General features: G+C 66.9%; 1 protein-coding gene across 1 annotated transcript in view; it reads left to right on the top strand.

Moving 5' to 3' along the window:
- Window positions 1–27,438, top strand: part of LHPP (phospholysine phosphohistidine inorganic pyrophosphate phosphatase) — a gene marked incomplete at its 5' end in the record, with an annotated part of 31,784 nt that continues 4,346 nt past the window's right edge. The window contains 6 exons of the mRNA XM_079793934.1: window positions 1–68; window positions 11,185–11,372; window positions 11,614–11,767; window positions 12,673–12,736; window positions 13,561–13,653; window positions 16,325–16,416. Of these exons, the coding sequence (XP_079650060.1) occupies window positions 1–68; window positions 11,185–11,372; window positions 11,614–11,767; window positions 12,673–12,736; window positions 13,561–13,653; window positions 16,325–16,416 (659 nt within the window). The remainder of the gene's footprint in view (window positions 69–11,184; window positions 11,373–11,613; window positions 11,768–12,672; window positions 12,737–13,560; window positions 13,654–16,324; window positions 16,417–27,438) is intronic.

Genomic DNA, 27,438 nt, shown 5'->3' with positions numbered 1-27,438 from the left:
GGCGTCCTGTACGACAGCGGCGAGGGCGGCGGCAGGCCGATCGCCGGCTCCGTGGAGGCGGTGGCGAGGTGAGTGGGCCCGCTGGCCGCCCTGGGCGCCGGGCCACCCGCTCCGCCCGGTCCCGCCCGCCACTCCGATCGCTGCCGGGGGCGGGGCCTGGAGGGGGCGGGGCTGCTGCTTTGGCCCCGCCCCGCCCGCAGCCCTGAGAACCCGCCCGTGGGGGGCGGGGGGAGCCGGCGCCCCTGGGCGAGCACCGGCTCCGGGGTGAGGGGGTGAGAGCCGCGCCGCCCAGCTGGGTGGCCCTCGCTCCTCGCGGCCCCGGAGCGCTGGGAGGTGGCTGGTCGGCTGATGAGCCGTCAGTGTCAAACCCACGCGGGGCTTACAGTTCATATTGATTGCATGTTGATAGGATAATCATCTGAGCATATTAGGTTTAAATAAAACCTATCAAATTAATTCCCTCTGTTTCTTTTGACTTTTGTTAAGGTGGTTACCAGGAAACTTTGAATTATGTGTGACTGGTATTGGGACTGTATTTTTTTTTTTTTAATTTTTTCATTGGTTTCAGAGAGAGGAAGGGAGATGTGGGGGGGGGGGGGAGAGAAACATCAGTGATGAGAGAGAATCATGGATCGACTGCCTCCTGCACGCCCCCTACTGGGGATCGAACCCACAACCCGGGCCTGTGCCCTGACGGGGAATCGAACTGTGATCTCCTGGTTCAAGAGTCCATGCTCGCCCAGCTGCATGGCTCAGTGGGTTGAGCGACCTATGAATCAGGAGGTCTCCGTTTGATTCCCGGTCAGGGCACATGCCTGGGTTGCAGGCTCAGATTCCCAGTGTGATGCCAATCAGTGATTCTTATCATTAACGTTTCTTTCTCCCTTCCTCTCTGAAATCAATACAAATATGTATTTTTAAAAGTCGATGCTCAACCACTGAGCCATACCAGCTAGGCAGTTGGACTGTATTTGATCATCTGTGTAGACAGTAGGAGGGGGACGGCGCATGGAGGACTTGCCGGGACCACGGTGGCACCCTGGACCTGGGCTTTGTCATTGCCAGGGCATCGCAGGCCAGTGCCGCCATGATGTTGACGGGCAGCTGGCAAGGGCCAATGGCACAGGACTTGGCCTCCCCTCGCCACTCATGGGGGACCTCTGCCTGGAGCCTGACCTGGTTGGGACTCAGTTTGCCTCCTGAGATGTCAGTTGAGGGAGCCCACCTCACCTGTCCGTACAGCAGCCACATTGTCCTGCACGGCAAGGCCAGGCTGGAGGTGTTGGAGAGGCCAAAAACTCAAAAAAGGGAGACGTGGCGCCCAGGAGAGACCCCCAGACCGGGGTGCCTCCCTCGGCCCTGCGGGCACAGGTCCTGAGGGCCAGGTCAGCCCTGTGTGGCCTCTGTCTCAGTCTCCGTTTGCCCCAAGGTCAGCTTCAGGCTGGCCCTGTCACAGGCAAGAGCACGAGGTGGTGGCACCTGTGGGAACGGGCCAGAGGGCACTGGGCTGCCTGTTGGGGGGATCAGACCTCGGGGCCCTCACTGAGGCAGACAAGGCCTCGTGGGCTCATGTCCGGAGGGGAGGTGGGCAGTAAACCTGGACACAGATGAGTGACCAAGTCGCCAGGTTGGCATAGTGACGGGAAGAAAGGGGTGCTGGGAAGGGGGCAGAGTGCGGCTGGGCTGGGGGGGAGGCACCGCCAGGCCGCAGGGGCGAAGGGGGCGAAGGGCCTCGGGGTGAGGGAGCAGCACACTCCCTGAAGATGGAGTGGATGGGAGTTAGGGTTCAAATGTGTTTCAGTGTGAAAGGGAAACCTTGTAAGAACAGAGCCCGAGTCCCCCAGAACCCACATAACTGGGGCCGCTCTGCACTGCGGTGTCCCCTGGGTCCCCCAGCCTTCCTCTCCCGCCCCCCCCCCCCCCCCCCCGCAGCTCCCCCTGCTGTGACGACGAGGCCCTCCATGCAGCCCAGCCTGGCTGGCCGTGCCCAGGCTCAGGAGCCCCACACGCTCGGGGGTTGCCTGGGCCTGGGTGGAGCCCAGAGTGAGGCTGAGTGCGTGTAGTTCGGGAAACTTCCCCCCCGTAAAACAGGCCGGCTTTGGGGTTTTCCTTGGGATGTTTCAGGTTTGGGGGTGCAGAGGGGGCCCCGCTATTTCCTTTCGTGGTGGCTGAGCCAAGAAAGGGCTCTCCCAGGAATTTCCCGGAGCCGGCCGTTTGCCGAGTGCACAGCGCTGGGCATGGGGCGCTTTGTGTTTCTGCAGCCCCCCCCCCCCCCCCCCCACTGAGGTCCCTTTGCACCTCCGCTCTGCGGCCTTGATGTGTGCGGCTGGCTTTGAAGTCCTGGGACTGGAGGAAGTGCCTGGGGGACAAGGGCCCGCCCTAGGACAAGTGTGATGGGGCGGGAGGGGGACCGGGTCCTGGGGAGAGCTCGCCTCCACCCCAGCTCCCCAGCACCAGACGGTAGGTTCCCAAGTAGCACCTTCGGGGGAGGGGCAGTCCCCAGCCTCTTCCTGGGCTTTCTGGGGGACAGCTGTCCTCGGACTTCCTGAAAAGTCCACCTTTGGGGGACAGAGCCCACGGGGAGGATAAACTGCTCTTTACAACCGTTCGACCAGAACAGCAGTCGCCATGGAGTGAGGGAGGCCTGCCCGGTCCCTCACGCCACCCTCACAGCCACCCCGAGGTGGGTGTGCACCCCTTTTCGAAGTGGGGCCGAGGCTCAGAGATTCGGAACTGCCAGGATTCACCCACATCTGCCCGACTGCGGAGCCCGGCCCTCCCTGCCAGCCACACCGCCTCACTCCTTCACCCACACCCGGCAAGTGCCCGCTGAGGGCTCTGCGGCCCACAGCCCCCGAAGTCCCAGCGGGGCGGCCAGTGAAAAGAGCACCCGAAAGGCTGGAGTCAGGGGGAGAGGCCGGGGATGGGGACTCAGGGGGCGTGGCCTCGCGACCCAGTGATGCCAGGGTCTGAAGTCGACATCCGGGCCAGCAGGGCCCCCGATGGGAGGCCGGGAGGCCAGGCCTCCAGGCCACGTGACTCCCCCTTGTCCTTCCCGGGCAGTGTCGTCCCTCTGGAGCCGCTGGGACGGGGATGTCCCTGCCCGGGGACCACTGGGCGGGCGTGGTCCTGGGACATCTGTAACCGCCTGGGTCCCCCCAGCGGGCGCTTTATTGGGGAGCCATTCAGAGGCCGGCCGATCCGCCATCTGCATGTGAAAGGCCGCGTTTCCTGCCTCCTGGCTCGGCTCTAAAGCGCATCTGCTGGGCCTGCCCGCGGCCCCCGGCCCCCGGCCCCCGGCCCGCCGGCCCCCGCGGCCGGAAGGTGGAGGCTCTGCTGGGCCCAGGCAGCCTCATAAAGCAATTCCCCGGCACCACCCCGCCGCAGCCACTCCTTCCCAGGGGGCCTCTCACAGCCCAGGGTGCACCCGAAGCCGGGCCCCCATGAAACTCAGGCCCCTCCCAGCAGGTCTTAGCCAAGAGGAACAGGCCAGGGGGCCCTGTCTGGAGCCTGGCAGGCGCAGGCCCGACCTCCCCTGGTGCTGGCCACGCGGGCACCATCAGCCCTGGGGCACCATCAGCCCTGGGACACAGGTCCCAGGAGTCACCCGGCCCTGCTAGGGACCGTGGGCGGCCCGGAGCCTGGCCCGCCGGCTCCATCCATCCGCCCCACCACGTGGCCCAGCACCTGCCAGCGGGGCCTGCGGCTGTCGGAGGGGCGGGCGGGTGCTGGGCTGAGTTTGTTTAGGCAGCGGAACCCTCCTGACGCAGCCTGGACCTTGGACAGGGGCGTTGGGAGAATGTCCTGTCCTGTCTCCCGCGCTGGTCTCCTGTGGGGGTGAAGCGCCGGCTCAGGGGTGGGAGGGCGGCCGGAGCGGGCTCACCCCGGCTGTGTTCTCGTCTCACTGCGGTGGGCCTCCTCGCAAACATCCCCACTCGAGCGTGAATACCGGGATCCGGTGTCCAAACCCCTGGCCCCGTCTCAGGCATGTCCTCGCGGGGACACGGTGGGTCCTCCGGGCCTGCTCCCCTATTCCCTCGCGGGGACGTGGGGGGTCCTCCGGGCCTGCTCCCCTATTCCCTCGCGGGGACACGGTGGGTCCTGCTCCCCTATTCCCTCGCGGGGACGCGGGGGTCCTCCGGGCCTGCTCCCCTATTCCCTCGCGGGGACGCGGGGGTCCTCCGGGCCTGCTCCCCTATTCCCTCGCGGGGACGTGGGGGGTCCTGCGGGCCTGCTCCCCTATTCCCTCGAAAGCGCAGAGGGTGCAAGGTGCGCCCCTCCTTTCCTGAGCCCGTGGCTCCCATCACCCCTCACTGCCCCGCCCTGATGCTCACGGGTCACAGGTCACAGGAGCCGGGAGTCCCCCGCAGATCCCAGTCCAGGGGGTTCACACTCTTATCCCCAAATGAACTCGGGGTGGAACCCCCAAATTAAACAAATAAAGGAGCAATGTTTAAGTAGTGTTATTTTTTAAAAAATATGTTTTTATTGATTTTTAGAGAGAGGAAGGGAGAGGGAGAAGGAAGAGATGGAAACATCGATCAGAGAGAATCATTGATTGGCTGCCTCCTGCACGCCCCCTGCTGGGGTTCCAGCACTCAACCCCGGGCCCGTGCCCTGACCGGGAATCGAACCCTGACCTCCTGGTTCACAGGTCGACGCTCAACCCCTGAGCCACGCGGCCGGCTGAGCGGTGTTGTGTTTGAGGTTCACGTCTGTAGTATTGGTGCCGAGGCCAGGCGGTGGAAGGTGGCAGGTGTGCCGATGACCGCAGTATTGACGCCTGGCGCGGTAGGCCGCACCCCTGGTGCAGATGTTTACGGCTGAGGTGTGTGTGTGGGGGGGGGCGCGGGGGGGCAGCCACGTGTCCCTCGGGAGGCGACGAGGGAGTAGGTTGTGCCCTGTTAGGAGTGCGGCTCTCCGTTTGCCCCTGACTTTGGTCCCTACGACACGAGTGTGGCCCGTAGCACGTGAAAAAGCCGAAGAGTAATGTGTGTGAAACCACTTCTGCTCAAAAAGATAAACAACAAAGAAGATAAATAAAGACTCAGCCCGCCCGCCTCTGGAGTGGGGTGACGGCAGGGCCGCGCCTGCCCCATGGGGGACACAGGGACATCGGGGGGGAGGCCGCTCCGTCTCCATGTCGGTGGGCAGGGCCTCCCTGTGGAAACCGGGGGGGGGGGGGCGCGGGGGGCAGCAGGGGGGGCTGGGGCCGAAGGAAGGCTGACCCGACGCTGCTGCCTCTGGGAGGAGCCAGCCCTCGGGCCCGGGTCACGCACGCAGCTCCCAGATGAGCCGCCACACGCCTCACCCCCCCACGCCCCGGGACGCTCTGAGAAGCCATAATCGCAAAGCCGAGTGGGGCCTGCCCGTGCCGGTCCGCAGGGCCATTTCCCACGGCCCGGGCAGCAGGAAGCTGCCGCCTTTACGGAGCAGGGACCTCGGAGCCAGGAGGTCAGGGTTCGACCCCCAGTCAGGGCACATGCCCAGGGTGCGGCCCCATCCCCAGTGGGGGGCCTGTAAGAGGCAGCTGATCAATGGTTCTCTCTCATCATTGATGTTGCTCTCTCTGTCTCTCCCCCTCTCCCTTCCTCTCTGAAAACAATAAAAATATTTTAAAAAAAAAAAAAGAGAGAAAAAAAGAGAAGGAACCTGAGGCTCAAAGACCCCCGGAGGCAGGAGGGCGGGCTGCTCCCCCAGAGGAAGGCGGGTCACCGGGGCCTGGGGTCTGCGTCTAGCAAGGCCTCCTGAGGCGCCTCCCACTGGTGTTTGTGAATAAACACGCTGAGGTCTGCGGGCTCCGCGTGTCTCCGACCTGCCGCAGAGGCTCGCAGGTCAGCGCGGCCGGTCAGCGGGGAGCACTGAGGGCGGAGGCGCGGGGCGGCCACGCCACAGGCGGGGAGGTGAGCCCGTGTCCCGAGACCCTGCTCTGGGCCGCCCGGGTCTGTGTGACCTCATCACTGTCCTGAGGCCACTGGCTGGCCGCCGGGGCTCGGCCGTGTTCTTACCACCGCCTGTCCCCTTCTCTCTGTCCAGACTCTGGACTCTGCTTCTTGCCTGGACTCTGCCCACACTCGCCCACAGTGCCAGCTGGAGGGGGTGGTGCAGCAGGGAGGGGGGGCAGCTGCAGGGAGAGGGGGCAGCTGCAGGGAGAGGGGGCAGCTGCAGGGAGGGGGGGCAGCTGCAGGGAGAGGGGGGGCAGCTGCAGGGAGGGGGGGCAGCTGCAGGGAGGGGGGAGCAGCTGCAGGGAGGGGGAGGCACCGCTGGTTCAGCAGAGACCCTGGCATCCAGGTCCCAGTGACCCAGGGCGGCGGGTCCACATGTGTCCGCAGTGCCAGCCCTGGAGAGCCGCCAGCAGGGGCGGGGGGCCAGGTGCTGCCGTCACCACACGGCATGGCTGAGACGCAAGGACTCCGGGAGCCCAGCCCACGGTCCCCGCCCAGGGCACGTGCAAGGTGCCAACCCCAGTCCCGGGGCGGGAAAGCCCTGGGCTCCCTGACCCTGAGCTGCTGCCCGTCGGGACTCTCGGGAGCTGGGCCGGACCCTCCGGAATCAACGTGGGTGTCCCCTGTGCGTGGGGGGGTGTCCCCTGTGTGTGTGGGTGTCCCCTGTGCATGTGGGTGTCCCCTGTGCGCGCGGATGACTGTATTTTTCCAGTGCAAAACCAGCCTTGTCTGACCATGGGCTCCAGTCCCGGTCAGGGCACAGGCCAGGGTTGTGGGCTGGATCCCCAGCAGGGGGCCTGCAGGAGGCAGCCGATCAGTGGTTCTCTCTCCTCATTGATGTTTCTCTCTCTCCCTCTCCCTCCGTCTCTGACATCATAAAGACACATTCAAACAACAACAACAAAGCAGGCAGAGCAGCCTCCCCCCGAGATGGCGAGAAGCCACCTCCCCTCTGGACGCTGATCTCATTTGTCACCTCAAGTTTGATCTGCCAGCTGGGGCTCGCCTTTCCACCCAGGACCCCCCGCAGCCGGGGCCTCCCTCCACCCTCCACCGACCTGCGGGGTCTCTTTTCCTGGATGGGAGGGGGTTTGGAGTCTCGGTCGGCCTGGTCTCCCGGCCATTTGCCCAGCCCCCTTGGCAGTGGGTGGCTGCCTGGGGTGAGGTGGGCAAGCGCCCCCACCCACCGTGAGAGGTTCGGGCAGGGAGAGTGGGCTCCTCCCTGCCCACTGCCCACGGGCAGATGTTCTCAGTACTCAGTGGGCACCTCCTGGGTCCTCACGACGTGAGGTGGGTGCTATTGCCATGCCCATTTTACAGATGAGCAAACTGAGCCCCGGAGAAGAAACAGCTTGGGGAGGCTCCACAGCCAGTCAGTGGCGGAGCCCAGACGCCGCCCAGGGCATCACTCTGAAGTGCCCCCGCCGCCCCCGCCGCCTGGCCTCCCGCTCCGCAGCGGCGCGTCTGCCTGGCCCTCTGTTCACACCTGCAGCACCGTACCCAGGCCCACCCTCCGTCCACTGTCCTCTGTCCCCGGGAAACCTAGCACCAGGGAGGCCTAGGACGGAGCCGGGGCCGTGGGGGCGCCGTGTGGGGTTGGCTGAGAGCGGGGTGCTTCTCCCGAGGTTCCCTGGGTGCCGGGAGGTTCTTGGATCCTCTCGGTCCCGTCACCGGGGAATTTGAGTTGTTTGGTGCGTCTCACAGTGAAGCGTCGCCGTACGGTGCTGGCTGCCGCCCGGTGCGTTTGGAGGGGGGTGTCCTGGAGGGCGGTGTCCTGGAGGGCGGTGTCCTGGAGGGGGTGTCCTGGAGGTGACCTGGAGGGGGCTGTCCTGGAGGGGGGTGTCCTGGGGGGGTGTCCTGGAGAGGGGGGTGTCCTGGAGCGGGGTGTCCTGGAGGGCGGTGACCTGGAGGGGGGTGTCCTGGATGGGGGTGTCCTGGAGAGGGGTGTCCGGAGCATCCAGGCGACACAATGCAGGGAGGGCAGGCCGCTCCCGGCAGCCTCGGGCCCTGTGGGCCCTCAAACCGAGCTTCCCCTGTGGACTAGGGGGCACTTCCCACTGGGAGCGGCGGCTCTGAGCCCCCGGCAGCCCTGCCCCTGGGGCCCTGGACAGCTCCCTTGGCAGCCCCTTGTATCCCTGCAGCCCCCGGCCACCTGGCGGGAGCCTGCTTTGGCCTCGGTGGCCCACAGCCCGGCGTCCCGACCCAGGAGATGCGGGGTGGCGTGCACGTTGGAGAACTGACGTGGCTGGTGGGCGAGGGGCTGCCTAGGGGCTGTCCTGGCTCTGATGCTGGCCCAGTGCCGGGGCCTGGGCGCCGGGATGGGCGGTGCTTCAGCAAACACCCAAGGGAGCCCTGAGCGGGGGCGGCAGAGGGAGGACCACGTGCTGCTGATGCCACGAGCAGCACCGGGGCTGAGAGCCACGCAGAGGACCGTGGCGCTGCCCAGGCAGGGTGAGCCTGGGGGCCTTCCTGGAGGAAGGGGCGCATGAACGAGGCCCTGCAGGGTGAGTGGGACGCGGCCCTCGGGGCCGGGAGGGCAGCCTCGGTGAGGAGAGGGCCTCCGGTCAGCCGGCCGACAGATCCCATCGGCGCCGCAGGGAGCGCCTCGTGGGGGCCCCTCCTGGCCCCTCCAGCTCCCCCGCGGGCCCCTGTGGCGAGCGGAGCGGGCGCAGCCGCGCCAAGGTCAGCCAGGTGCCCAGCGGCCGCCCGGCCGCTCCTGCTCCCCACGCTAACGAGAGGCTCCATCATTTCCGGGTGAGCGCCGGCAGATGCGACAGCCGGCAGATGGGCGAGGCCCGGGGTGATTTGCGAGGGACCCGCTCTGTGATGCACGTAATTGCACAGGCGACGACGTTGTCGCTCGGAGTGAGTCCCTGCCCGCCAGGACGAGGGTAAAGGTCAGTTCACAGATCCCGTGCGGCCGCAGGAAGTCGGGGCGCATCCACGGGCCCCTCGGGAGGGGCAGCGCCGAGGTCTCAGAGGGAGCCCCTCGTCCCCCAGATTTGGGGCGATGGGGGAGGGGAGCCCCTCGTCCCCCAGATTTGGGGCGATGGGGGAGGGGAGCCCCTTGTCCCCCAGATTTGGGGCGATGGGGGAGGGGGGGAGAACATGGCCTGTCCCGGAGCTCGGCCTGTCCCTGGTGCTGACATCCCTGGGGGTCACCCCCTGGGCCCGGCTCGGGCTTTCCTGACCTCCCGGTTCTCACGTCCAGGCCCCCCAAGGCCGGCGTGTGCCCTGTGGCAGCAGACCCCGGGGGGAGGGGGCGCTGAGCGGCTGTTCTCTGGTTGGGCTGCCGGAGGGGAACACCCAGGCGGGCTGAGCAGCAGAATTGTTTTCCCGGAGTCCGGAGGGCGGGACGCCCAAGATCCAGGTGCCAGCTGGTGGTTTCCGGTGGGAGTTCTCTTCCTGGCTTGTAGGCACCCACCTTCTCCTCCTTCCTCTCCTTTTCTCCTCCTCTTCCTCCTCTTCCTCCTCCTCCTCCTCCTCCTCCTCTTCCTCCTCCTCCTCCTCTTCTTCCTCCTCCTCCTCCTCCTCCTCCTCCTCCTCCTCCTTCTTCTCCTTTTTAATTTCAGAGAGGAAGGGGGAGGGAGAGGGAGAGAAACATCAATGAGAGAGAACCACGGATCGGCTGCCTCCTGCACGCCCCACACTGGGGATCAAGCCCGCAACCCGGGCCTGTGCCCTGACCAGGAATCGAACCCTGACCTCCGGGTTCATAGGTCGACGCTCAGCCCCTGAGCCCCGCGGCCGGGCTGTTCCTCGGGTTTAGAGCAGAGGCTCTGGGTGAGCGCAGGTTGGCCTTCCGAAGGGACGAGAGGCCAGAGTGTCCCGACGGGGTCTGTGTCTCGTCGTCTCGCCGGCCCCGAAGTCGTGCTGGGAGCAGGTGCGCGCTCGGCCGTCTGTCAGGATGCTCACTGTCCTGAGAAGGGCGCGTCGTCACTCACCAGCAGGAATGAGTCCCCGGCTCCCCTCTCCCCCCCCCCCAGCGGCTCCATTCACTTGGGTGTGAGTCTCACGTTCCGGGCGCCAGTCAGTGAGGCTCTGTCTGTGAGGTACAAGGTGATGCTATTAGTTACAATAATTAACCGCCTAATTAAAACACAGAAGCTGTCTTTATGAAGGGCAATTAACCGCGGCGCAGAGCGGGCCATCATAGCCCGCTGATTGGAAAGACAAATACGAAGAACGGGCTGAGTCGCGGGCCGTGACGAAGGCCCCGTCCGCTCCCGGTCCTCGTCCTCGCTCTGGTCAGCAGCTCTGCGACTCCCCCCCACATCCCGCGTGTCAGCCGCAGCGCCCGCGGCCCGGGGCCGAGGCAGGGCGTGCCTTCACACTGAGGCCCCTCTGCTCCCCAGCGCAGACCCCTCGGAGGCAGCAGTGGGGGGGGTGGCCAGGACGTCCCGCACTGGCTGCCGTTTGGACTTGGCATCAGCCAGTCGCTCAGCAAACGCCAGGGCCGCTGCGACCAGCTCCGCGGGAGGCCCGGGCGCTGAGGACTGAGCAGACCCTTCCTGATCCACAGAGCACGTGGGCGACAACCGGGGGACCCCTCGGAGGGCCCCTCAGCGAGGGCCTCCGCTCGGTCCCGTGGCCCCTGCTCTTTGGGGAGACGTGAATCAGAGTTCATGTGGCGTCTGTAGTTCAGATGCGCAGGGCAAGTGCCAGGCATCGGGGACCAGCAGTGACCTCCAGCCCAGCCGGCGTGGCTCAGGGGTTGGGCGTCAGCCTATGGCCCAGGAGGTCACGGTTCGATTCCCGGTCAGGGCACAGGCCTGGGTTGCGGGCTCGATCCCCAGTCGGTGGCGTGCAGGAGGCAGCTGATGGATGATTCTCTGTCATCATTGATGTTTCTCTCCCTCTCCCTTCCTCTCTGACATCAATAAAAATACATTTTAAAAAATGAACTGACCTCCAGCTGGGCCGGGGGGCGGGGGGAGGTGTCGGTGGGCTCCGAGGCGGGAGGGGTGTGGAGAGGCAGCGTGTGGAGGCAGGCGGCAGGGATGTGTCTCGGGCACAGAGACGTGTCCCAGGAGGAGAGGGAGGCGTGGGCAGGGCAGTGGGACTTGGGGAGCCTCGGGTGTGCCCCTCAGGACGAGAGGAGGGGTGTGGGGGGTGGTCTGCTCCCCTCAGAAACACCGGCCTGAGCCCGGGGTCCGCCCAGCCCCTTGGGGCCGGAAGCACCAGTGGAGAAGGCGGGGCCCTGGCCGGTCCACCGCCGGTAACGCACGCCGTCCCGCAGGCTGAGGCGCTCGGGGCTGAAGGTGCGGTTCTGCACCAACGAGTCGCAGAAGTCCCGCGGGCGCCTGGTGGGCGAGCTGCGCCGCCTGGGCTTCGACCTCTCCGAGGCCGAGGTGACCGCCCCGCCCCCCGCCGCCTGCCGCATCCTCCAGGAGCGAGGCCTCCGGCCACACCTGCTGGTCCACGACGGTAGGCCTGCGGGGGCGGGGGGAGGGTGCAGACGCCCCTTCCAGGGTGGGGCCGAGTCAGCATCCCTCTCCCCTGGGCCACAGCACAGGGAGGGGCGAGGGGGGAGGGGCGCAGGGGGAGAGGTGCAGGGTGCCACCTGCCACAGCACAGGGAGGGGTGCAGGGGGAGGGGTGTAGGGGGAGGGGCGCAGGGGGAGAGGTGCAGGCTGCCACTGAACTTTACCCCTCCCCCCTCGTTCCAGAAGTCCGCTCGGAATTTGACCAGATCGACACGTCCAACCCCAACTGCGTGGTCATCGGGGACGCGGGGGAACACTTCTCCTACCGGAACATGAACAGGGCCTTCCAGGTGCTCATGGGGCTGCCGGACCCCGTGCTCCTCTCCCTGGGGAAGGGGTGAGTCCGCGTGGGGCGCGCTCTGGGTCCGACGCGCAGAGCCACGTGGAGAAGGAGGCGGGCACGCGGCGTGGCGGGCCGGGGCGACGGCCTTCTCCCTCCCTCCCTCTTCTTTTCTTCTTTTTCAATCCTCACCCGAGGAGCGAGGATAGCTTTCCCGTTGATTTTTAGAGAGTGGAAGGGCGGGGGAGGGGGGGAGAGAGAAACACTGACGTGAGAGAGGCAGATGGATTGGCTGCCTCCCACACGGACCCCGACCGGGCTGGGGATTGAACCCGCAACACAAGTACGTGCCCTTGACTGGGAATCGAACCCACGACCCTTGGGTCCTGAACGCCAAGGCCAGCATGCCTGCCTGCTCTTGCCCCTGTGCGCGCACGCGGTTTAACGTCTCCCAGATTTGAGGAGCAGAGAAGGGAGGGGGAACTGGTGAGGTGGGTTCCCCGAGCGCCCAGCCGGCTCGGTCCCCCGTTGTCTTCTCCTCGGAGCGTCCGGCGCCCACGGACCCCGCACGCCTCCTGACCTCTCGCTCACGGGACACGCGGCCGGGCGCTCCGAGCTGACGGCGTTTTCTCCTTCGGCAGCAGTTAGGGTTAATTATTAGCAATTAGGGCCTCGCTAATGCTCCTCGGACCTGCTGACCTCTCCCGGGGCCCTTGTCTTGCTCTGTGTCAGCAGCTGGGCCCATCGCCCCTCGGTCCCCGTCGATCACCGCGGCCGAGTCCCCACAAAGCTGGCAGCACGGCCGTTCCGACCGAGCGCTGCTGGCCGGGCGGGGTGACCACCACGGGCCACTCTCAGCCCGGCTCCCGCCCTGGCCCTCGCCCCCTGGCCCTCCGGACAGGGCGGGCATTGCTCAGGGCTCCCGGATCCCGGCCGGCTCACCCGTCCCCCTCCTCTCCCAGGCGCTACTACAAGGAGACCTCGGGCCTGATGCTGGACGTTGGCGGCTACATGAAGGCGCTCGAGGTACCTGCCCGAGCCCTCCTCGCGCTCGGATCTTTCTGGAGAAAGTGGCCCCCTAGTTGGGGCTTCACGCGGGCGCCCCTGCGCTGCCGACTGTGCCTGCCCCTGCCCCCGAGCGCTCCTGCCCTCTCTCCACGCCCCTGTGCTGACCGCTGGCCCTCCCAGCGTGCCCGCTGCCGCCCCCTCCTGGGCTCTGTCTGTGGGGACCATCTGCACTCCCCACCCTGGGCACCTGCAGCCTGGTGTCCCGACTGGACCCCTTTCCGACCCCCCGACCCCCCGACCCCCCACTCTGAAGGCCAGGCCCAGGCGCAGCTCCCAGCGTCCTCTGACCAAGGCCTGGCCCGCTGTCCCGGCCTAGACTCCGGCCCCGGCCAGCTCCTCTCACTGCCCGCCCCGCACTGGGACACCGGCCCTGCCTGCCCGCACCCGTGGGGGAGGGACAGACGGGACGTGGGGCCCTGGACTCATCCTGGGGGAGCCATGACCAGCAGGGTGGGCAGGGGAGGGGGGGAAGCAGGAATATAGGCGGGCAGGGTGCCCATGTGATGCCCGAGACTGCCACCTCTGGGCCGCCTCTCCCACAGCTCGGGTCTGAGCAGATGGCGGGCCTGGAGGTGCGGCTCCGAGCGTCCCAGGCAGCCTGACGTGGCGTCACCCACGCGTGTCTGTCAGACGTGTCTGGGGCTCACATGTCCTGCCCCGAGACCCCTGGCCCACGGGTGGGCGCACCTTTGGGGCCGTCTCCCCTGGTTCCCGGAGGGGGGCCCTCCCTGCCGTCGGGCCCGCTGCTTCGCCCCACGCCCACGCGCGCCCTCTCTCGGCAGTACGCCTGCGGCATCGAGGCCGAGGTGGTGGGCAAGCCCTCGCCTGAGTTCTTCCGGTCGGCCCTGCGGGAGCTGGGCGTGGAGGCCCGCCAGGTAGGTCGCCTGCGGACGCGGATGCGCGTGGAGGCAGCTGTGTCGGGCGGGGACCTCCCACGGCCGCCTGGGGGCTTGGGGCTCGGGCAGCCTCGTGGGCCCGGCAGCCCCACGCCGACCCCCCACCACGAGAGCTGATTTGGCTGGAAACGGGGAAAAGGCAGCAAAGGAAGTCCACTGAGTATTTATTGTTTGTTTGTTTGTTAAATATATTTTTTATTGATGTCAGAGAGGAAGGGAGAGGGGGAGAGAGAGACACATCAGTGATGAGAGAGAATCATGGTTCGGCTGCCTCCTGCACACCTCCTGCTGGGGATGTGCCTGCAACCACGTTACATGCCCTGGACCGGAATCGAACCAGGGACCCTTCAGTCTGCAGGCCGACGCTCTGTCCACTGAGCCACACTGGCGAGGGCACACCAGTCCTTACTTAAGTCTCCTGACAGTCTCAGAAATGTGCTCTTAAGTCAGTTTGTTTTTGCATCAAATCCAAACAAGGTCTGTGCCTTCCATGCATGTGGCTTTTATCTCTTAAATCTGTTGAACTTCCATCGTGAATCATTTCAGTCGGTGCAAGCAGAGAGAATCGCATCACGAACCCTGTGTCCCCATCACTGAGTTCCAGTCATGACCAGCTGATAGAGCACCTTTCAAAATGGTTCCTAACTGTCCATTGTGAAATCATGTCTCATTCACAAGGAAGTTGCAAAAACAGTACAAGGAATGTCATGTGCCCTGAAACCAACTCCCGTGCTGACGTCTCACACGACCGTCACAAAGCGATTAGACATGCGCACTGACTCACCACGCAGTTAACCCAGAGACCTTCTGCAGCCGCTGTCAGCCGGCCCACCAATAGCTTAAAAAAACAATGTTTTTATTGGTTTTTAGAGAGAGAAGAAGGGAGAGGGAGAGAGAGAGAAACGTCAACCACTGAGGTCGGAGCCGAAGCCACGCCCCCTCAGGGCTGCGGAGTGACATCGGGGCCCCCTCCTCCCCTCCTGCCTCTCCCGCTGCTTCTCTACAGGAAGCCGTCGCACCCACTGTTGTGACCCGAGTCCCCTGAGTCCACAGAGGAAACCCGATAACGGCCGTTGCCTCCGGCTTCTTGCTCCTCAGAGCGATGGGTTGATGCTCGAACCTCGCCCTCAGGTGGCGGAGATGAGGAGCCACCTGTCCCTTAGCCGGGTGCCCGCACACTGGGCGTCACGGGTGTCTGCAGGCAGCCCCTCCCCCAGCCCCCGGGACTGGCATCTCCGCCTGAGGTCGCTCCCGGAGGCGGGTGTGCTGGGCCCCTGGGATGCCCAGCTGTGAGCCCGCAGGTGTCTCCAGACATTGCCACCGTCCCCGGGGAGCAGAACACCCCCGGTGGGACGCCAGCCTTGGGGGAGCACAGAGAGTCTAGCACGGAACCCCCTGGGGTGCGCCGTCCCCGGTTCTCACGGACGGCAGCGGCTACCAGCACCTCTGGGGTGGGAGGAGCGTGAGAAGGCGCTGAGGATCATCGTCTTTCTGTTTCTGGTTTCCATTCGAGAAGGGGGTGTCCCTCCCCGCCGCGCCGGCACGGCCCCCAGCAGCGCTGTCCCTCGTCACAGAGCGGGCCCCGCGCGGGGGCTGTGCTGACTGCTCCTCGCACTGAGGCCGCGGGGGGGGGGGGGTCACTGGCGCTGAGCCATCGCCGGGTGGAGGGCCCGGGTTCCTCCCAGGCTCGTCCGAGGGCGAGGTGTCCCCTCGAGGCCCCCATGGGGGTGTGATGGGGCCGCTGTTTGCCGCCGTGGGAGGGGGAGAGCTCCCCCCGGGAACCAGGCACGCGTGGCGGGGGGGGGGGGGGGCTCATCAGCACCGACAGGCCACGGGCCGACACAGCCGGGCAGAGGCCACGGCGGCACACCCTGAGGAAGGACGGGGAGCCTGCTTTTTGAGCCCAAACCAGAAAGGCCGCTGCTGGGCTGTGGCGCCCCCGCCCGCAGCTCCTGCCCGCACCGCGGCCCGAGGCGGAGGGGGCGGGACTGACAGTGCGGGCTTCATTTCCCCCGACGGCGCACCTCCTGACCTCTATCTCCTCACCAATGATTTTCTGAATCCTCAGCGATTGGGCAGTAATTGCTGCTCCGCGTGCGGTTATTGCCCTTCAGCGCCAGGAGAGCCGGGAGATCCCCAGGGCCCCGCGCTTGTTTGGGCCGCACGCCGTCCAGACAGGCATCGCTGCCCGCGCCGCGCCCGGCAGGCCCCGCACCCGGCAGGCCCCGCACCCGGGCTCCCCCAGCCTCACTCGGGCGCCGGGCTCGGCCTGGGCATCGGACCATCAGGCAGAACCCCAGCTGCGGCTCCTCCACCAGAGTCCTCCCTGCCGGGCCCGGGCCCAGGAGTCCTTGTAACGGGGAGGAGTTCTTTTTTTAAGTTGGTTTCAGAGAGGAAGGGAGAGAGAAACATCCATGATGGGAGAGAATCGTGGATCAGCTGCCTCCTGCACGCCCCCCAATGGGGATGGAGCCCGAAACCCGGGCCTGTGCCCTTACCGGGAATCGAGCCCTGACCTCTTGGTTCCTAGGGGGACGCTCAGCCCCTGAGCCCTCCGCCCGGGCGATGATGGTGGTCTTAAACATCAGATCACGCGGTTTATGATGTCGACCCAGGACTGAAACCCGCTGACGTGGCTTCTGTGTGACAGGCCGTCATGATCGGAGACGACATCGTGGGCGACGTCGGCGGGGCGCAGCGGTGCGGGATGCGAGCGCTGCAGGTGCGGACCGGCAAGTTCAGGTGAGCGCCTGGCGTGGCTGGCACCTGCCGCCCCCCTGCGGGCTCCTGTTCGTCGTCCAAGATAAAGGGGGCTCTCCTTCCCACGTGGGGGCGCCCGTCTCCCGAGGCCGGCCGGGCCGCCTTCCCAGCAGACCGTGGCTTTGGTCCCGGGTCCGAGTCTCGGGACGGGTTTGAGGGGTGCGTCCCGTGGAGAGAAAAGGCACGGGCTCCGGCGTCTCAGGCTGCCCCCCCCCCCCCCGCAGGTTGGGTGACGTCGGTGGGAGCGGGGTGGCAGCTGGGCCCGGGCCCCCCCCTCTTCATCACGTGGGAGAAGAGAGCCTCCCTGCGCTGCCCCCTCGGGGCCACGGGCTGCGGGGGCCCAGGCTGCGGGGCTGCCGAGCCCGAGTGTGGCCGTCCACACTGACGCGTGGAGGGCACGGCGCACACGAGTGCACACGTGGGACCGCAGTGTGTCACACTGACGACAGGTGCCCACCCCTCATGTTGCTTTCACCTGCTGATGTCCATGTTTGCTGAGCAGCTGCTAGGCAGTTCTGGCTGGCCTCGCTCTCCTGCTGGGCGGTGGGGCCCGCACTGCCCCCTACCCCCAGCAGAGGGCACTGTGGGCGCACAGACTGCACCTTGGCCGGGCCGGGCCCAGCTGGACAGTCCTAGGAGCCGCGTGCTCTGTGCCCCCCACCCCACCCCCCGCCCGGGGCTGGAAATCCATAGAGGCCCGTGGCACCTGCTCGGGGCTCTGCAGGTGTGCGGCCGGCTCAGGCCAATGACCAGCCCCAGGCCAGCACAGGCCTGGTCCCCGTGGGGCCAGCGTGTTCTCTTTTTCCTTATTAATCCTTACCCGAGCAGTGAGGGTATTTTTTCCATTGATTTTTGCAACCCAGGCACGTGCTGTTGACCAGGAATCAAACCAAGACTCTCCAGTGCGCAGGCCGAAGCTCTAACCACTGAGCCATGCAGGCCAGGGCGGGGCCGGCACGTTCTTGGCCAGCAGCCTGCCCTCTTGGGGAGTCTCCGGGCCTGGGTTCCAGGTGTCCCCCAGGCGCCTCCCGGGCCGGCTCAGGGCGCCGTTTGCCCCCAAGCTCCGCTGGGCCCGCCATCGGGGCCTCACCCCGCGGGGCGGCGGCGGGCTGGCTCCGGGGTCCCAGCTGCCTGGCGCCGGGCTGGAAGGGGAGGGCGCAGAGACTCGACAGTGGGCACCCTGACGGGCTGCCCGGACAGCTGCTGCCCGAGCCTCAGCCCTGCCAGGCCTCACTGTCTTCTTCCTGTAGGAGGCTCTGGGTTCTGTTTGGAACGAAATAGAACTTTCTTCCAGAGCCAGGTGCGGCTTGGGGAAGCGAGTGCACCTGGGCGTTCACTTCCCGCCGTCCCCACCGTCAGAGTGCGGCAGCGGAGTCCGGGCCAGAGCAGCGCTCATCCGGCCAGAGTGACCCCTGGGGCTCCAGACGGCACGGCGCACGCGCGCGTGCGCACACACACACACACACACACACGCATACACACACACATATACACACACACACACACACCACAGACACACCCCACACACACACCACACACACACCCCACACACACACACACACACACACATACCCCACACACAGACACACACCACACACACACACACACCCCACACACGCACACACACACCCCACACCCACACCCCACACACATACATACACACACATGCACACATACATACACACACCACACACATATACACACCCCACACACATACATACACACACACACATACATACATACACCCCCACACACATACACACACACATACACATACACACACATACATACATACACACCACACACACACATACACACACACACACACACACACGCCCAGGGAGCGCACTGCGGGGGCAGCGGGGGCGAGCTGGGGCCTGAGCAGGGTGCAGCCCGGACAGGCCCTGGTGGGTCCCCTGACTCCACCCCGGGGCCGAGGAGGGAGGTGACGGGGCAGCCGGAGGTCACGGCTCTGCTGCCCACGTGGTCACAGCAGCTGAAGCCTCCGCTGTGGGTGCGGCAGGTCTGGGCAGCGCCGCCTCCGCGGGGCCGAGGGGTAGAGGGACACCTCACTCGCCGAGTGCACAGCGGGGAGTGGCCGCCCGGCACGGCCTCCACCCTGACCCAGGCCCTGGCCGCTGGGCTCTGCCGAGGCCCCGAGGGCATCAGGCCGCCTGCTGGGAGCCCCCTGAGATCTGGGGCACGTTGGCTCAGGGGGCCAGGGCGGTGGGCACACCCAGTCCCAGGCCCGGCGGGAGCACGGAGCGGCTGGCTCAGTGACGGGCATGTGACCGAGAGGCCGGCGAGCGGCCGGGACTTCCCAGAAGCCGAGGCCAGTGGCCAGTGACACCTGAGCTGAGAAGCACAGCGGTGACCCCGTGGCCCCAGGGAACCCTGCCGGGGGAAGCAGCCAGCAGGGGGCCGAGCCTGGGACAGAGAGACCCCCCCACCCCCCCCCCCCGCATCGGTCCCGGGTCGCACTGAGGCTGGCGCCGCCTCTGCCTTCCGCGGAGCGGGCCGCTCCCCCGTGTTTGTGAGCGTGCGGCAGGGTTCCCGCAGGACGGGGCCAGACCGCGTTGGTCTCCCGGCCGGGCCGCCGTGAGGGCCTCCCTGTGCCGTGTGCCCGCCGGGAGCCGCCCCGGGGCCGCCTTCCTCACACACGTGACACGTGGCGCAGGAGGCCCGTCCCTGTGCCGGGCAGAGAGGCCTCCGCGTGGCCTTGGCCGGCGTCCCTGTGGCGTCTCCGGGCCCGGCAGGTGCCGAGGGACCTCGTTTCACCTCGGAGGGCACTGCCATGAGGGTGTGTCCGAGCTGCTCCCACACAGACCAGGCTGCCCGAGAGGGGGCGTCCTCCTCTCCAGAGATGGCCCGCAGGGGCTGGCCGACTCCTGCTGGGAGCCGGGGAGGGGCTCGGGGGCCGGAGGCAGGGCCCAGGGAGGCCTCAGCCCTCGGAGAGCTGGGGACTGAGCGGCACCTGTGGGTGCTGGTCGTTTCTGGCTCCCAGGACTGCCCGGGGGGCCGGGCCTGTCCCCCCATAGACGCCGAGATCTCAGTGTCACCGGCTCCCGCTGCCGAGGCGGGAGGAACGCGCCTTACCGCCGTGTGGCTGTCTGCGCCTTCGGGTGTCGTCTGAGTATTTTATGACGAGCGTGTACCCGTCTGTCAGAGCAGGAGGTTTCCTTAAAGTGCAGTTGCGTCCCCCCCCCCCCCATAGGTTTGTGAATTTGGGGGTTCTTGAAAAGGAAAGCCACCCCGAGCACCCCGACTGCCGGGCCTGTGCACAGCCAGGTCCCTCCTCACAGACAGGACTGCGGGCGGGACACACCTCCTCTGGGAATGGCGCGGCCCTCAGTGCCGGCCCGCGGCCAGGCGGCGGCTGCACCCTGCGGTGTCCATCCAGGGAACGGGGCGGGGGCTCTGGTCCCGGGGACGGTAACCCCGATGCCTTCTCTCTGCGCTCCCACGGTGTTCCCTCTCCCGGGTGGCAGAGCTGTGGCCTCATGCCGTCCCACACGCACACACCCAGGCCCCACGGCCTTGCACACGTGTGCACGCACCCTCCCGCACACTCACGTGCACGCGTAGACCTGTGGCCGCCTGAGGGGGGAGTGGGTGCCGGGCCGTGGCCTCTGGACTTGCAGCCTGCGGAGCCCAGGGCGGGTCAGTGGTCTCGGGCCGAACCTGGAGAGGCTCCGGGCTGGAGCGCCAGGCGGCCCGCCCCCCTGCCTGACGCAGGGGCGGGGCCTGGGGAGGAGAGGCTGGTGAAGACGCCAGGGCTGGGCCGGGGTCAGCGTCAGCCTCAGACCCGCCGCTCTGGACGAGGGTCCCCGAGCCCCAGCTCCCGCCCCTCCTCCACACCCCCTCTGTCCTCTCCCTGCCCGCATCCCTGCCCTGGGCTTCCTGCCTCTTTCCAGACCTTCAGGGGCAGCTGCCCGGTCCCTTCCCGCACCCTGCTCTCTGCTGGGGCCACTAGAGGGCGCCCCGCTGCCAGGTCCCCGACAGGCCGGCCCGGTCGGAGCCACACGGGGCAGGACGCACAGGCCCGCACCCTCCCTCTGTCCCGGGGACTGGCCCTAAGAGCCGGCCCCGGAGCTGGTGGCCCGGCCTCCCCCGCTCGCCCCTCCCTGCCACCTCTCGCGGGTGCGGTCGGTGAGGCGTGGGGAACACCAGGTGCCGGGCCTCGGGTCCCCGCAGGTGCCGTGGGCGTCGCTCTGCGGGACCTAAAGCAGGTGGACCGCGGAGGCAGCCTCTCCTGAGCCGCTTCCTTCTCCAGCCGGTGCCCCTCGGAGGAGCCCGCCCACCCCGTGCCCTTGGCGTGGGGGCGCCCCACTCCCTCTGCTCGGAGCCGCCGTCTCCTCTGGGCAAGCAGCCCTGGGCCTCTCTGGGCCCCTCCCGCCTCGGCCCGGGCTCCGCTGGGCCGTCTTCTCAGCCTTCCTCAGGGACCCTCTCCCGCCCCATCCGTCCTGCAGCCACCCGGGGGTTCCCAGCACCCCTCGCCGCCCCCCGCCCCCGCTGGCCCCGCAGCCCCCACCCGGAAAGTGGGTTAATATCCACCACCTCCCGCTGGAGACCAGGAGAGAAGCGGGTCTGCCTGGAGGCGACAGTCAGCGGAGGGCGATGACAGGCTCAGGGCTCCTCACAGGGCAGCGCGGACGGACGGACGGACAGACGGACGGACGGACGCAGCCTTAGCCCTGCAGGCGCTGCTCGCCTCCCGCCTCCCTCCTTTCCACACCAGGCCTGGCAGACAGGGCGGGACGCGTGGCCTCGTCCTCTGAACCGCGGAGATCGTGTGCCCCCGCCGGCGCCCTCCCCACCCGCGGGCGCCCGGAGCCTGCAGGGGCCGGCCCGGAGCAGGAGGAGGCCGAGGCTGATTAATATGCTATACGCTCGGGTTTAATTGGAGCGTAATTGCAATCCATATGCCCGTTAAGGTAATTACACTTATAAACCTAATCTAACCCACAGCTCAGCGGGCGCGGCGCTCATTAAGGCTCCGTAATTAACATTCACAGGAACCGCACAATTACGGAGTATCCTCTGCGCTGGCCTCCGGGCTGGGAATGAGGCCGCCCGCCTCCCGGGGCGTCTGACGCTGCACCTCGGGCTCAGGCACGAGAGCGCCCCTCCCTCCCGGGTGGGGTCCATGCCCGTCACCGCTCGGCCGGTGACAGGACAGCATGTGACTGGGCCGCCCCGCTCGGCGGGGCTCTGGCTCCGCAGACTCAGCCTGACAGGCAGGTGTTGACGAGAGACAGTGACAAATGCATGTGGAACGAGAGGCAAAGCCAAACTCGGGGCGCGGGTGCTTCTGGGGCTCCCCTGCCCCTCCTGCACCTGCGGGGCCGCCCCGTGCCCTCCTCCCTGCCCCGGGCTGGGCCGGGGGGGCTGTGCCCACACGGTGCCCGGGTCCGCGGGGGGCAGCCTGGGCCCGGGCCGGGCACTCACCACGCGGCCCGGCTCCCACGGCCGGCTCCCACGGAACCGCGTGGCTCGGGACCCCGTTACTGAGGCGGAGCCCTGGGTCCCCGATGTTCTGTTTCCTCCGCCGTCCGTGTGGGCCGCGAGCAGCTGTCCCCCCGACGGAAACAGCCGTTCTCGGCTCCAGCGGAGCCGCTCCTGCCCAGAGCTCCCGGGAGGGTGTTGGGGGAGGGCTCCCGGGAGGGTGTTGGGGGAGGAGCTCCCGGGAGGGTGTTTGTTTGGGGAAGACGTCAAGGCGCCCATTTTCCTCTCCACCTTCCCGGGGCCTGGACGCTGGGAGCTATAAATAAAGACGCAGCCGTGGCCAGGCCGGTCCTGCCCTCCCCCCGCCCCCCCTCCCTCCGTGGTCCCCCGCAGACGGTACAGGGCGGCCCGCCTCTGCGAGGAGGGAACCACGTTCCCAGCCAGAAGAGGGGTGACCCGCAGGGTCCAGGCGCGGGCAGTCTGCACTCACGAGAGCAGAGCAGAGAGACGGGAAGAGCGGGGAGTGGCGAGAACACGGGGTGGGGGGGGGCAGCGGGGGGTTTCCAGGAAGATGGGGCGTCCGAAGAGGGGGTTCCCTCCGAGTGCTCGCCCGTCTCCTGGAGTTGGGGTGTCGGTTCTCTGGTTCTTTACTGCTCGCTGGCAGCACTGCCCCCCGCCTGCGGCCGGCATCTGGCCGGGTCCGAGGCACCCCCTCACCGTGGGTCCAGGCTGGCTTCCCTGGGGGCCACACAGCCAGGGCTGCTGCTGGCATGGAGGCCCCCACTGAGGCTGCCCAGGGTGTATGCGCCACGCCGGGAGATGCCGCCTGTGGGCCCCGTCGCCTGGGCTGGAGGATTCACGCAGGGCGATGGGCGGGGCTTGGTCTGTCTTGGGGGGCTTCCTCCTCAGGGCTGGGGTGGCTGGGGGGGAGGGGGAGTGGCGCTTCTGGGAAGGGCTGGGTTTCCCTTCGCTTCGGTGCCGCCCAGGTGTGTGTCCGGCTCCCCGACCCGCGGCCAGAGGGTCATCGGGTCAGGAGCATCTTTGGTTGGAGCTGCGTGGTGCTGCTGCCCGCGGGGCCTGGCCCCCCTTCCAGGCCCTGAGCCCCCGACCACAGAGCCCCGACCACCGTTTCCGATCTGAAGGGCCGAGCTCGGTCCAGGCGGCGGGCAGTCTGACAGCTCCCTGTGGTCACTGGTTCGTGTCTGGGGGGAGAGACTTGTTTTTTGGTTGAACTGTTTGGTTTTTAATTTTATAAACATAACTAGATGCCCAGTGCACGAATTCATGCATGGGTGGGGTCCGGCGACCTGGCCCCCATCGGGCCCAATCAGGGCCGGGCCAGCTGGGGGAATGGGCTGTGGGCAATTGGCCAGTAGGCCCACCCCCCAATTGGGGGTGGAGCCATCAGTGGGGCGGGGCTGTGGACAGTGGGCCGGCTGGCCCCGCCCCCCAAGTGGGGAGCGGGGGTGGGGTGGGGGGAGGTTGTTGGGGGTCAGCTGCCAGGGGAGGGGCCGTGGGTAGTTGGCCGGCCGGCCCTGCCCCTGATTGGGGTCGGGGGGGGGGGGGGGCCGATCTGGGGTGGGGCTGTATGTGGGGAGGGGCTGCAGGAGATTGGCCAGCTGGCCCCGCCCCCTGTTGGGGTAGGGGGTGACCAGGGGTGGGGCTGGCCAAGGGGAGGGGCTGTGGGCTGATGGGGTGGGGGGGTCAGTTGGGAGGAGGGGCCGCAGGAGGTTGGCCGGCTGCCCCTCTCACCCTCTGCCCCCGGATCGGCCGGTTTCCTGGCTGCAGTGGGTGTAATAGCGACCGGCCGCTGGCTTTTTATACATATAGACAGTCACGGGGAGACACGGGGGGTAATGAGCAGCTGGAGAACCCCCTGTGTGGCCACAGCAACATCGAATAGCATTTGGGCGTGTTTCCCCCAGACGCCCCGCCCCCGCTTTTTAAGGTGCTGTGCAAACACGACTGGGGTTGTGTGTTACTCCGTTTTATGGCACCTGCTTGTCCGCTTGGAATAGACTGTGTGTGTCCTGCCTGGGCCGCAGGAAGGGGCCCGGCTGCCGCATTGCCGAGGCTGGGGGGGGGGGGGGGTCCTAAAACATTCCTCCCGGGGCTTTGCACGGGGAGCTCCTGAAAGGAAGACCGGAGCCGCCAAGCCGGAGCGAGGACCTGGCCCGGGGGCCTGGGGTGTGCGCTCGGCGGCCCATCGAGCCCGAAGCCGGGTGGTCCCAGCGCCTGCGGCCTGGCTGCAGGGGACACTGCCATTATTTTTAGAGAGAGTGGAAAGGAGAGAGAGAAAGAGGGAGAGAGAGAGAAGCATCGATGTGAGAGCCTGCAACTCAGGTACATGCCCTTGACCAGAATCGAACCCGGATCCTTCCGTCTGCAGGCTGATGCTCTACCCACTGAGCCACACCAGCTAAGGCCGGGCTCTAGCTCTCCTCCTGCCACTTTTATTCAGCCCGGATGGTCCCTCTTGGGCTTTTGCGCAAAGTCAGACGTGGTGGGACTTGCGGTGCGAGCGGGTCTCCCGGCTGCGGCGTGGGGAGGTCACGGGGAGCGCTCACTGCGCCCACGCGGCCACGCTGCTGTGACGGTTTGAGGTTGGTCCTCCGGGTTCTCGTGTGACTGTAAACACGTCCCTTTTACGTGACTGGACTCACACGTGGCTGCAGAGCTGAACAATCGTGTTTCTCCCCCTTAATACACCCCGAGTGTCTGTGCCTCCCCCCCCACCAGGCCAGGGCGTGGAACACACTTTGCAACGTTGTGCATTTAAGGATTCCCAGACTGGAGCCATTGTTTCCACGTTCCCGCTATTTCAAACAGGGTCCCGGTGAGAATCCCCATACAGACATGGGTGTGTTTGTAAAAAAAGTGTTTTTATTGTGGAGGAATTTCATAATCACGGAACAGCACCGGGAGCAGTGTTCCCACCCCCGCCACCCGCTTCCTCTCCGGTGACATCTTACGTTTCCGCCGTTCCCCGGTGGCAGCTAAGGCACACCATCGGCTCACACATTGTCAACCCCAGGTGTATTTGGGTTTCATCACAAACATGTTTTTGTATGTGTGCTTGATGATTGCTTTAAAATAAGTTCCCCAGAGTGCAACTGCGGGTCAGAGGGAGGAAATGGATGGTACACCCTGCTCCCCCCCCATAAACCACCGGGAAGCCTCAGAGACAGCCGACGTGAGAAGGAATTGAAAATATCCTTGTCGCCCCGGCTGGTTTGGCTCAGTGGATGGAGCGTCAGCCTGCGGACTGAAGGGTCCCAGGTTCCATTCCAGTCAAGGGCACGAACCCAGTTTGCGGGCTCAATCTCCAGTGGGGGGCATGCAGGAGGCCTCCTGCACGCCCCACACTGGGGATGAGCCCGCACCCGGGCCTGTGCCATGACCGGGAATTGAACCCTGACCTCCTGGTTCATAGGTCAATGCTCAACCACTGAGCCACGCCCCCTGATCTGCAACTCCCCTGATCCACAGCCCCCCATCTGCAGTCCCCCACCCCGGTCCACAGCCCCCCCGGGTCCACAGCCCCCCCATCTGCAGCCCCCTCTGATCTGCAGCTCCCCCGATCTATAGCCCCCCCCGCCCCCGATCCGCAGCCCCCTGTGCAGCGACTCCAGCTCGGCGTGAATGCGTCATTATTGCAGGCCGGACGGTGTGCCGGCCGCTCGGGCTGGCGGTGCTGGGAGCCGGCCGCTGCCAACGCCAGTTGTTTGACTGAACGTTTCCAGGCCAAGTCCTTTCAGGAAGGCTCTCCGCCCGGCCTCCTGGCTTTGCACCGTCATTCTTTCCACGTAACTGTGTACACAGCTCGCCTCCAATCACACGGCGTTCTCTCCCTCTCCCCCTTCCCCCCCCCGCCCCTCAATGCAGAGGAAATGGGGGTGGGTGAGGGAGGCGAGCGTTTCGGGGCTGGGGCTGCAGAGCGAGCCGTGGCCGAGGCCTGGCAGGGAAGTGCCACGGGCGCCCGCCCACGGGGATGCTGGGACGTCACCACGGGTGTCCCTGTTGGCGTCCCTCATTATGCCTGTGAGCTTTTTAAAAATATATACTTTTATTGATTTCAGAGATGAAAGAGGGGGGGAGAGAAAGACAGAGAAACATCCATGATGAGAGAATCATGGATCAGCTGCCTCCTGCACGCCCCACACTGGGATGGAGCCCACACCGGGAATCGAACCCTGACCTCCTGGTTCCTAGGTCGACGCTCCATCGCTGAGCCCCGCGGCCGGGCCTCCTGTGAGGGCTCACAGGCCTGGCTTGGTTAATGATCGTCTCTGTGTGTATGTGCCCCCTTCCCCACGGGGGCGGGGCCCGCGCTGGCCTTGGCCTTGCGCTCGTGGCAGCGAGGGCTGGAAGGACAGTCGGGGTCTTCCTCGTGCTCAGGATGCGCCATCGGAGCCGAGAGGACTCTCCTGGCCCAGGTATGACGTGGGCATTGGCACCCCCCGCCCCGTGGGGACCGGGACGTGGCAGCTCCAGGCCAGACGCTGCAGGAGGGCAGGGGGTTGTCCCGCCCGCCCGCCCGGGGCTCCCCACATCCAAACAGCGGGCCTGTCCCATGGAGGCACCAGTGACGCTCGGCTGAGGGCAGGGGCCATCCTGCAGGAGACGGGATGGGTCCAAGGCCCAGCACCCCACTCACCTGCTCAGGGTCCAGGGGGAAGGGGTGCGGGGGGGGGGGGGGGGACCCCTGCCCAGCCTGCTTCCTAGACCCAAACCAGAGGCGGGTCACACAGGTGCTCACGGGGGACGGCCCGGCAGCGCCGTGTCTGCTGTCGGAGGCCCACGCGGCCCTCTCTCCGCAGGAAGCAGGATCCGGTCCCAGCTCCCCCCGTGAGGTCGGCGACCTGCCTGCCTCCTCTGGGGCCTTCCCAGCTCCAGGGCCTCTGTGGGAGCCCGCAGCCTCTGCCACGTGGACAGCGCCCCCTGCAGCTCAGGGAGGAAACGCACCTGAGGGCAGACCCCCCCCACCCCCAGTGCGGCCGCGGGGGCTGCCCCAGCTTTCTAGGGGCCGTGGGCCTGTGTGTTGAGCGGTTGAGGGCTCCCCAGAACGAGGGGGGGCCGGCCTGGGAGACCGGAGCCAGCGGAGTGATGTCCGGAGCAGCCCGGCTTCCGAGTGGAGAGGAACCGGAAACAAGGTTCCTCTCGCCCGTCCGAGCACGAGCGGCCGGTGTGGGCCTGCGCCCGGCGGCCTCCCCAGCCCTGATCGGTACCAGGCGCCGGCCCGACGGTGATGAGTGAGGTGCGTCCCTCACCCTTCGCGGTGGGAGGTGCCAAGCCAAGCCGGGGAGGGGCCGGACCTGCCGCTTCCTCCAGGCCTCGTTTCTGTGCCTCGGTTTCCCCCTCTGGACGGACGGACGGACAGACGGACGAGGAGAGCCCTCCCCACCCACCCCCAGTGGTCAGCGCCGGCGGGAGACAGCCTGGCCCTCCGCTCTGCTCGGCCTCCGCCTCGGGCCGCGGGCAGCCTCTTCCCCGCTGGGCTGCCCCCGCCAGGGCCTGTGCCTTCCCGTCCTGAGCCCCGGGTCCTCACCTATCGGGGGA

The sequence above is a fragment of the Cnephaeus nilssonii genome (genome assembly GCF_951640355.1).
Source record: "Cnephaeus nilssonii genome assembly, chromosome: 16".
NCBI lineage: Eukaryota > Metazoa > Chordata > Mammalia > Chiroptera > Vespertilionidae > Cnephaeus > Cnephaeus nilssonii.
This window is presented reverse-complemented; position numbering and strand designations above follow the sequence as displayed.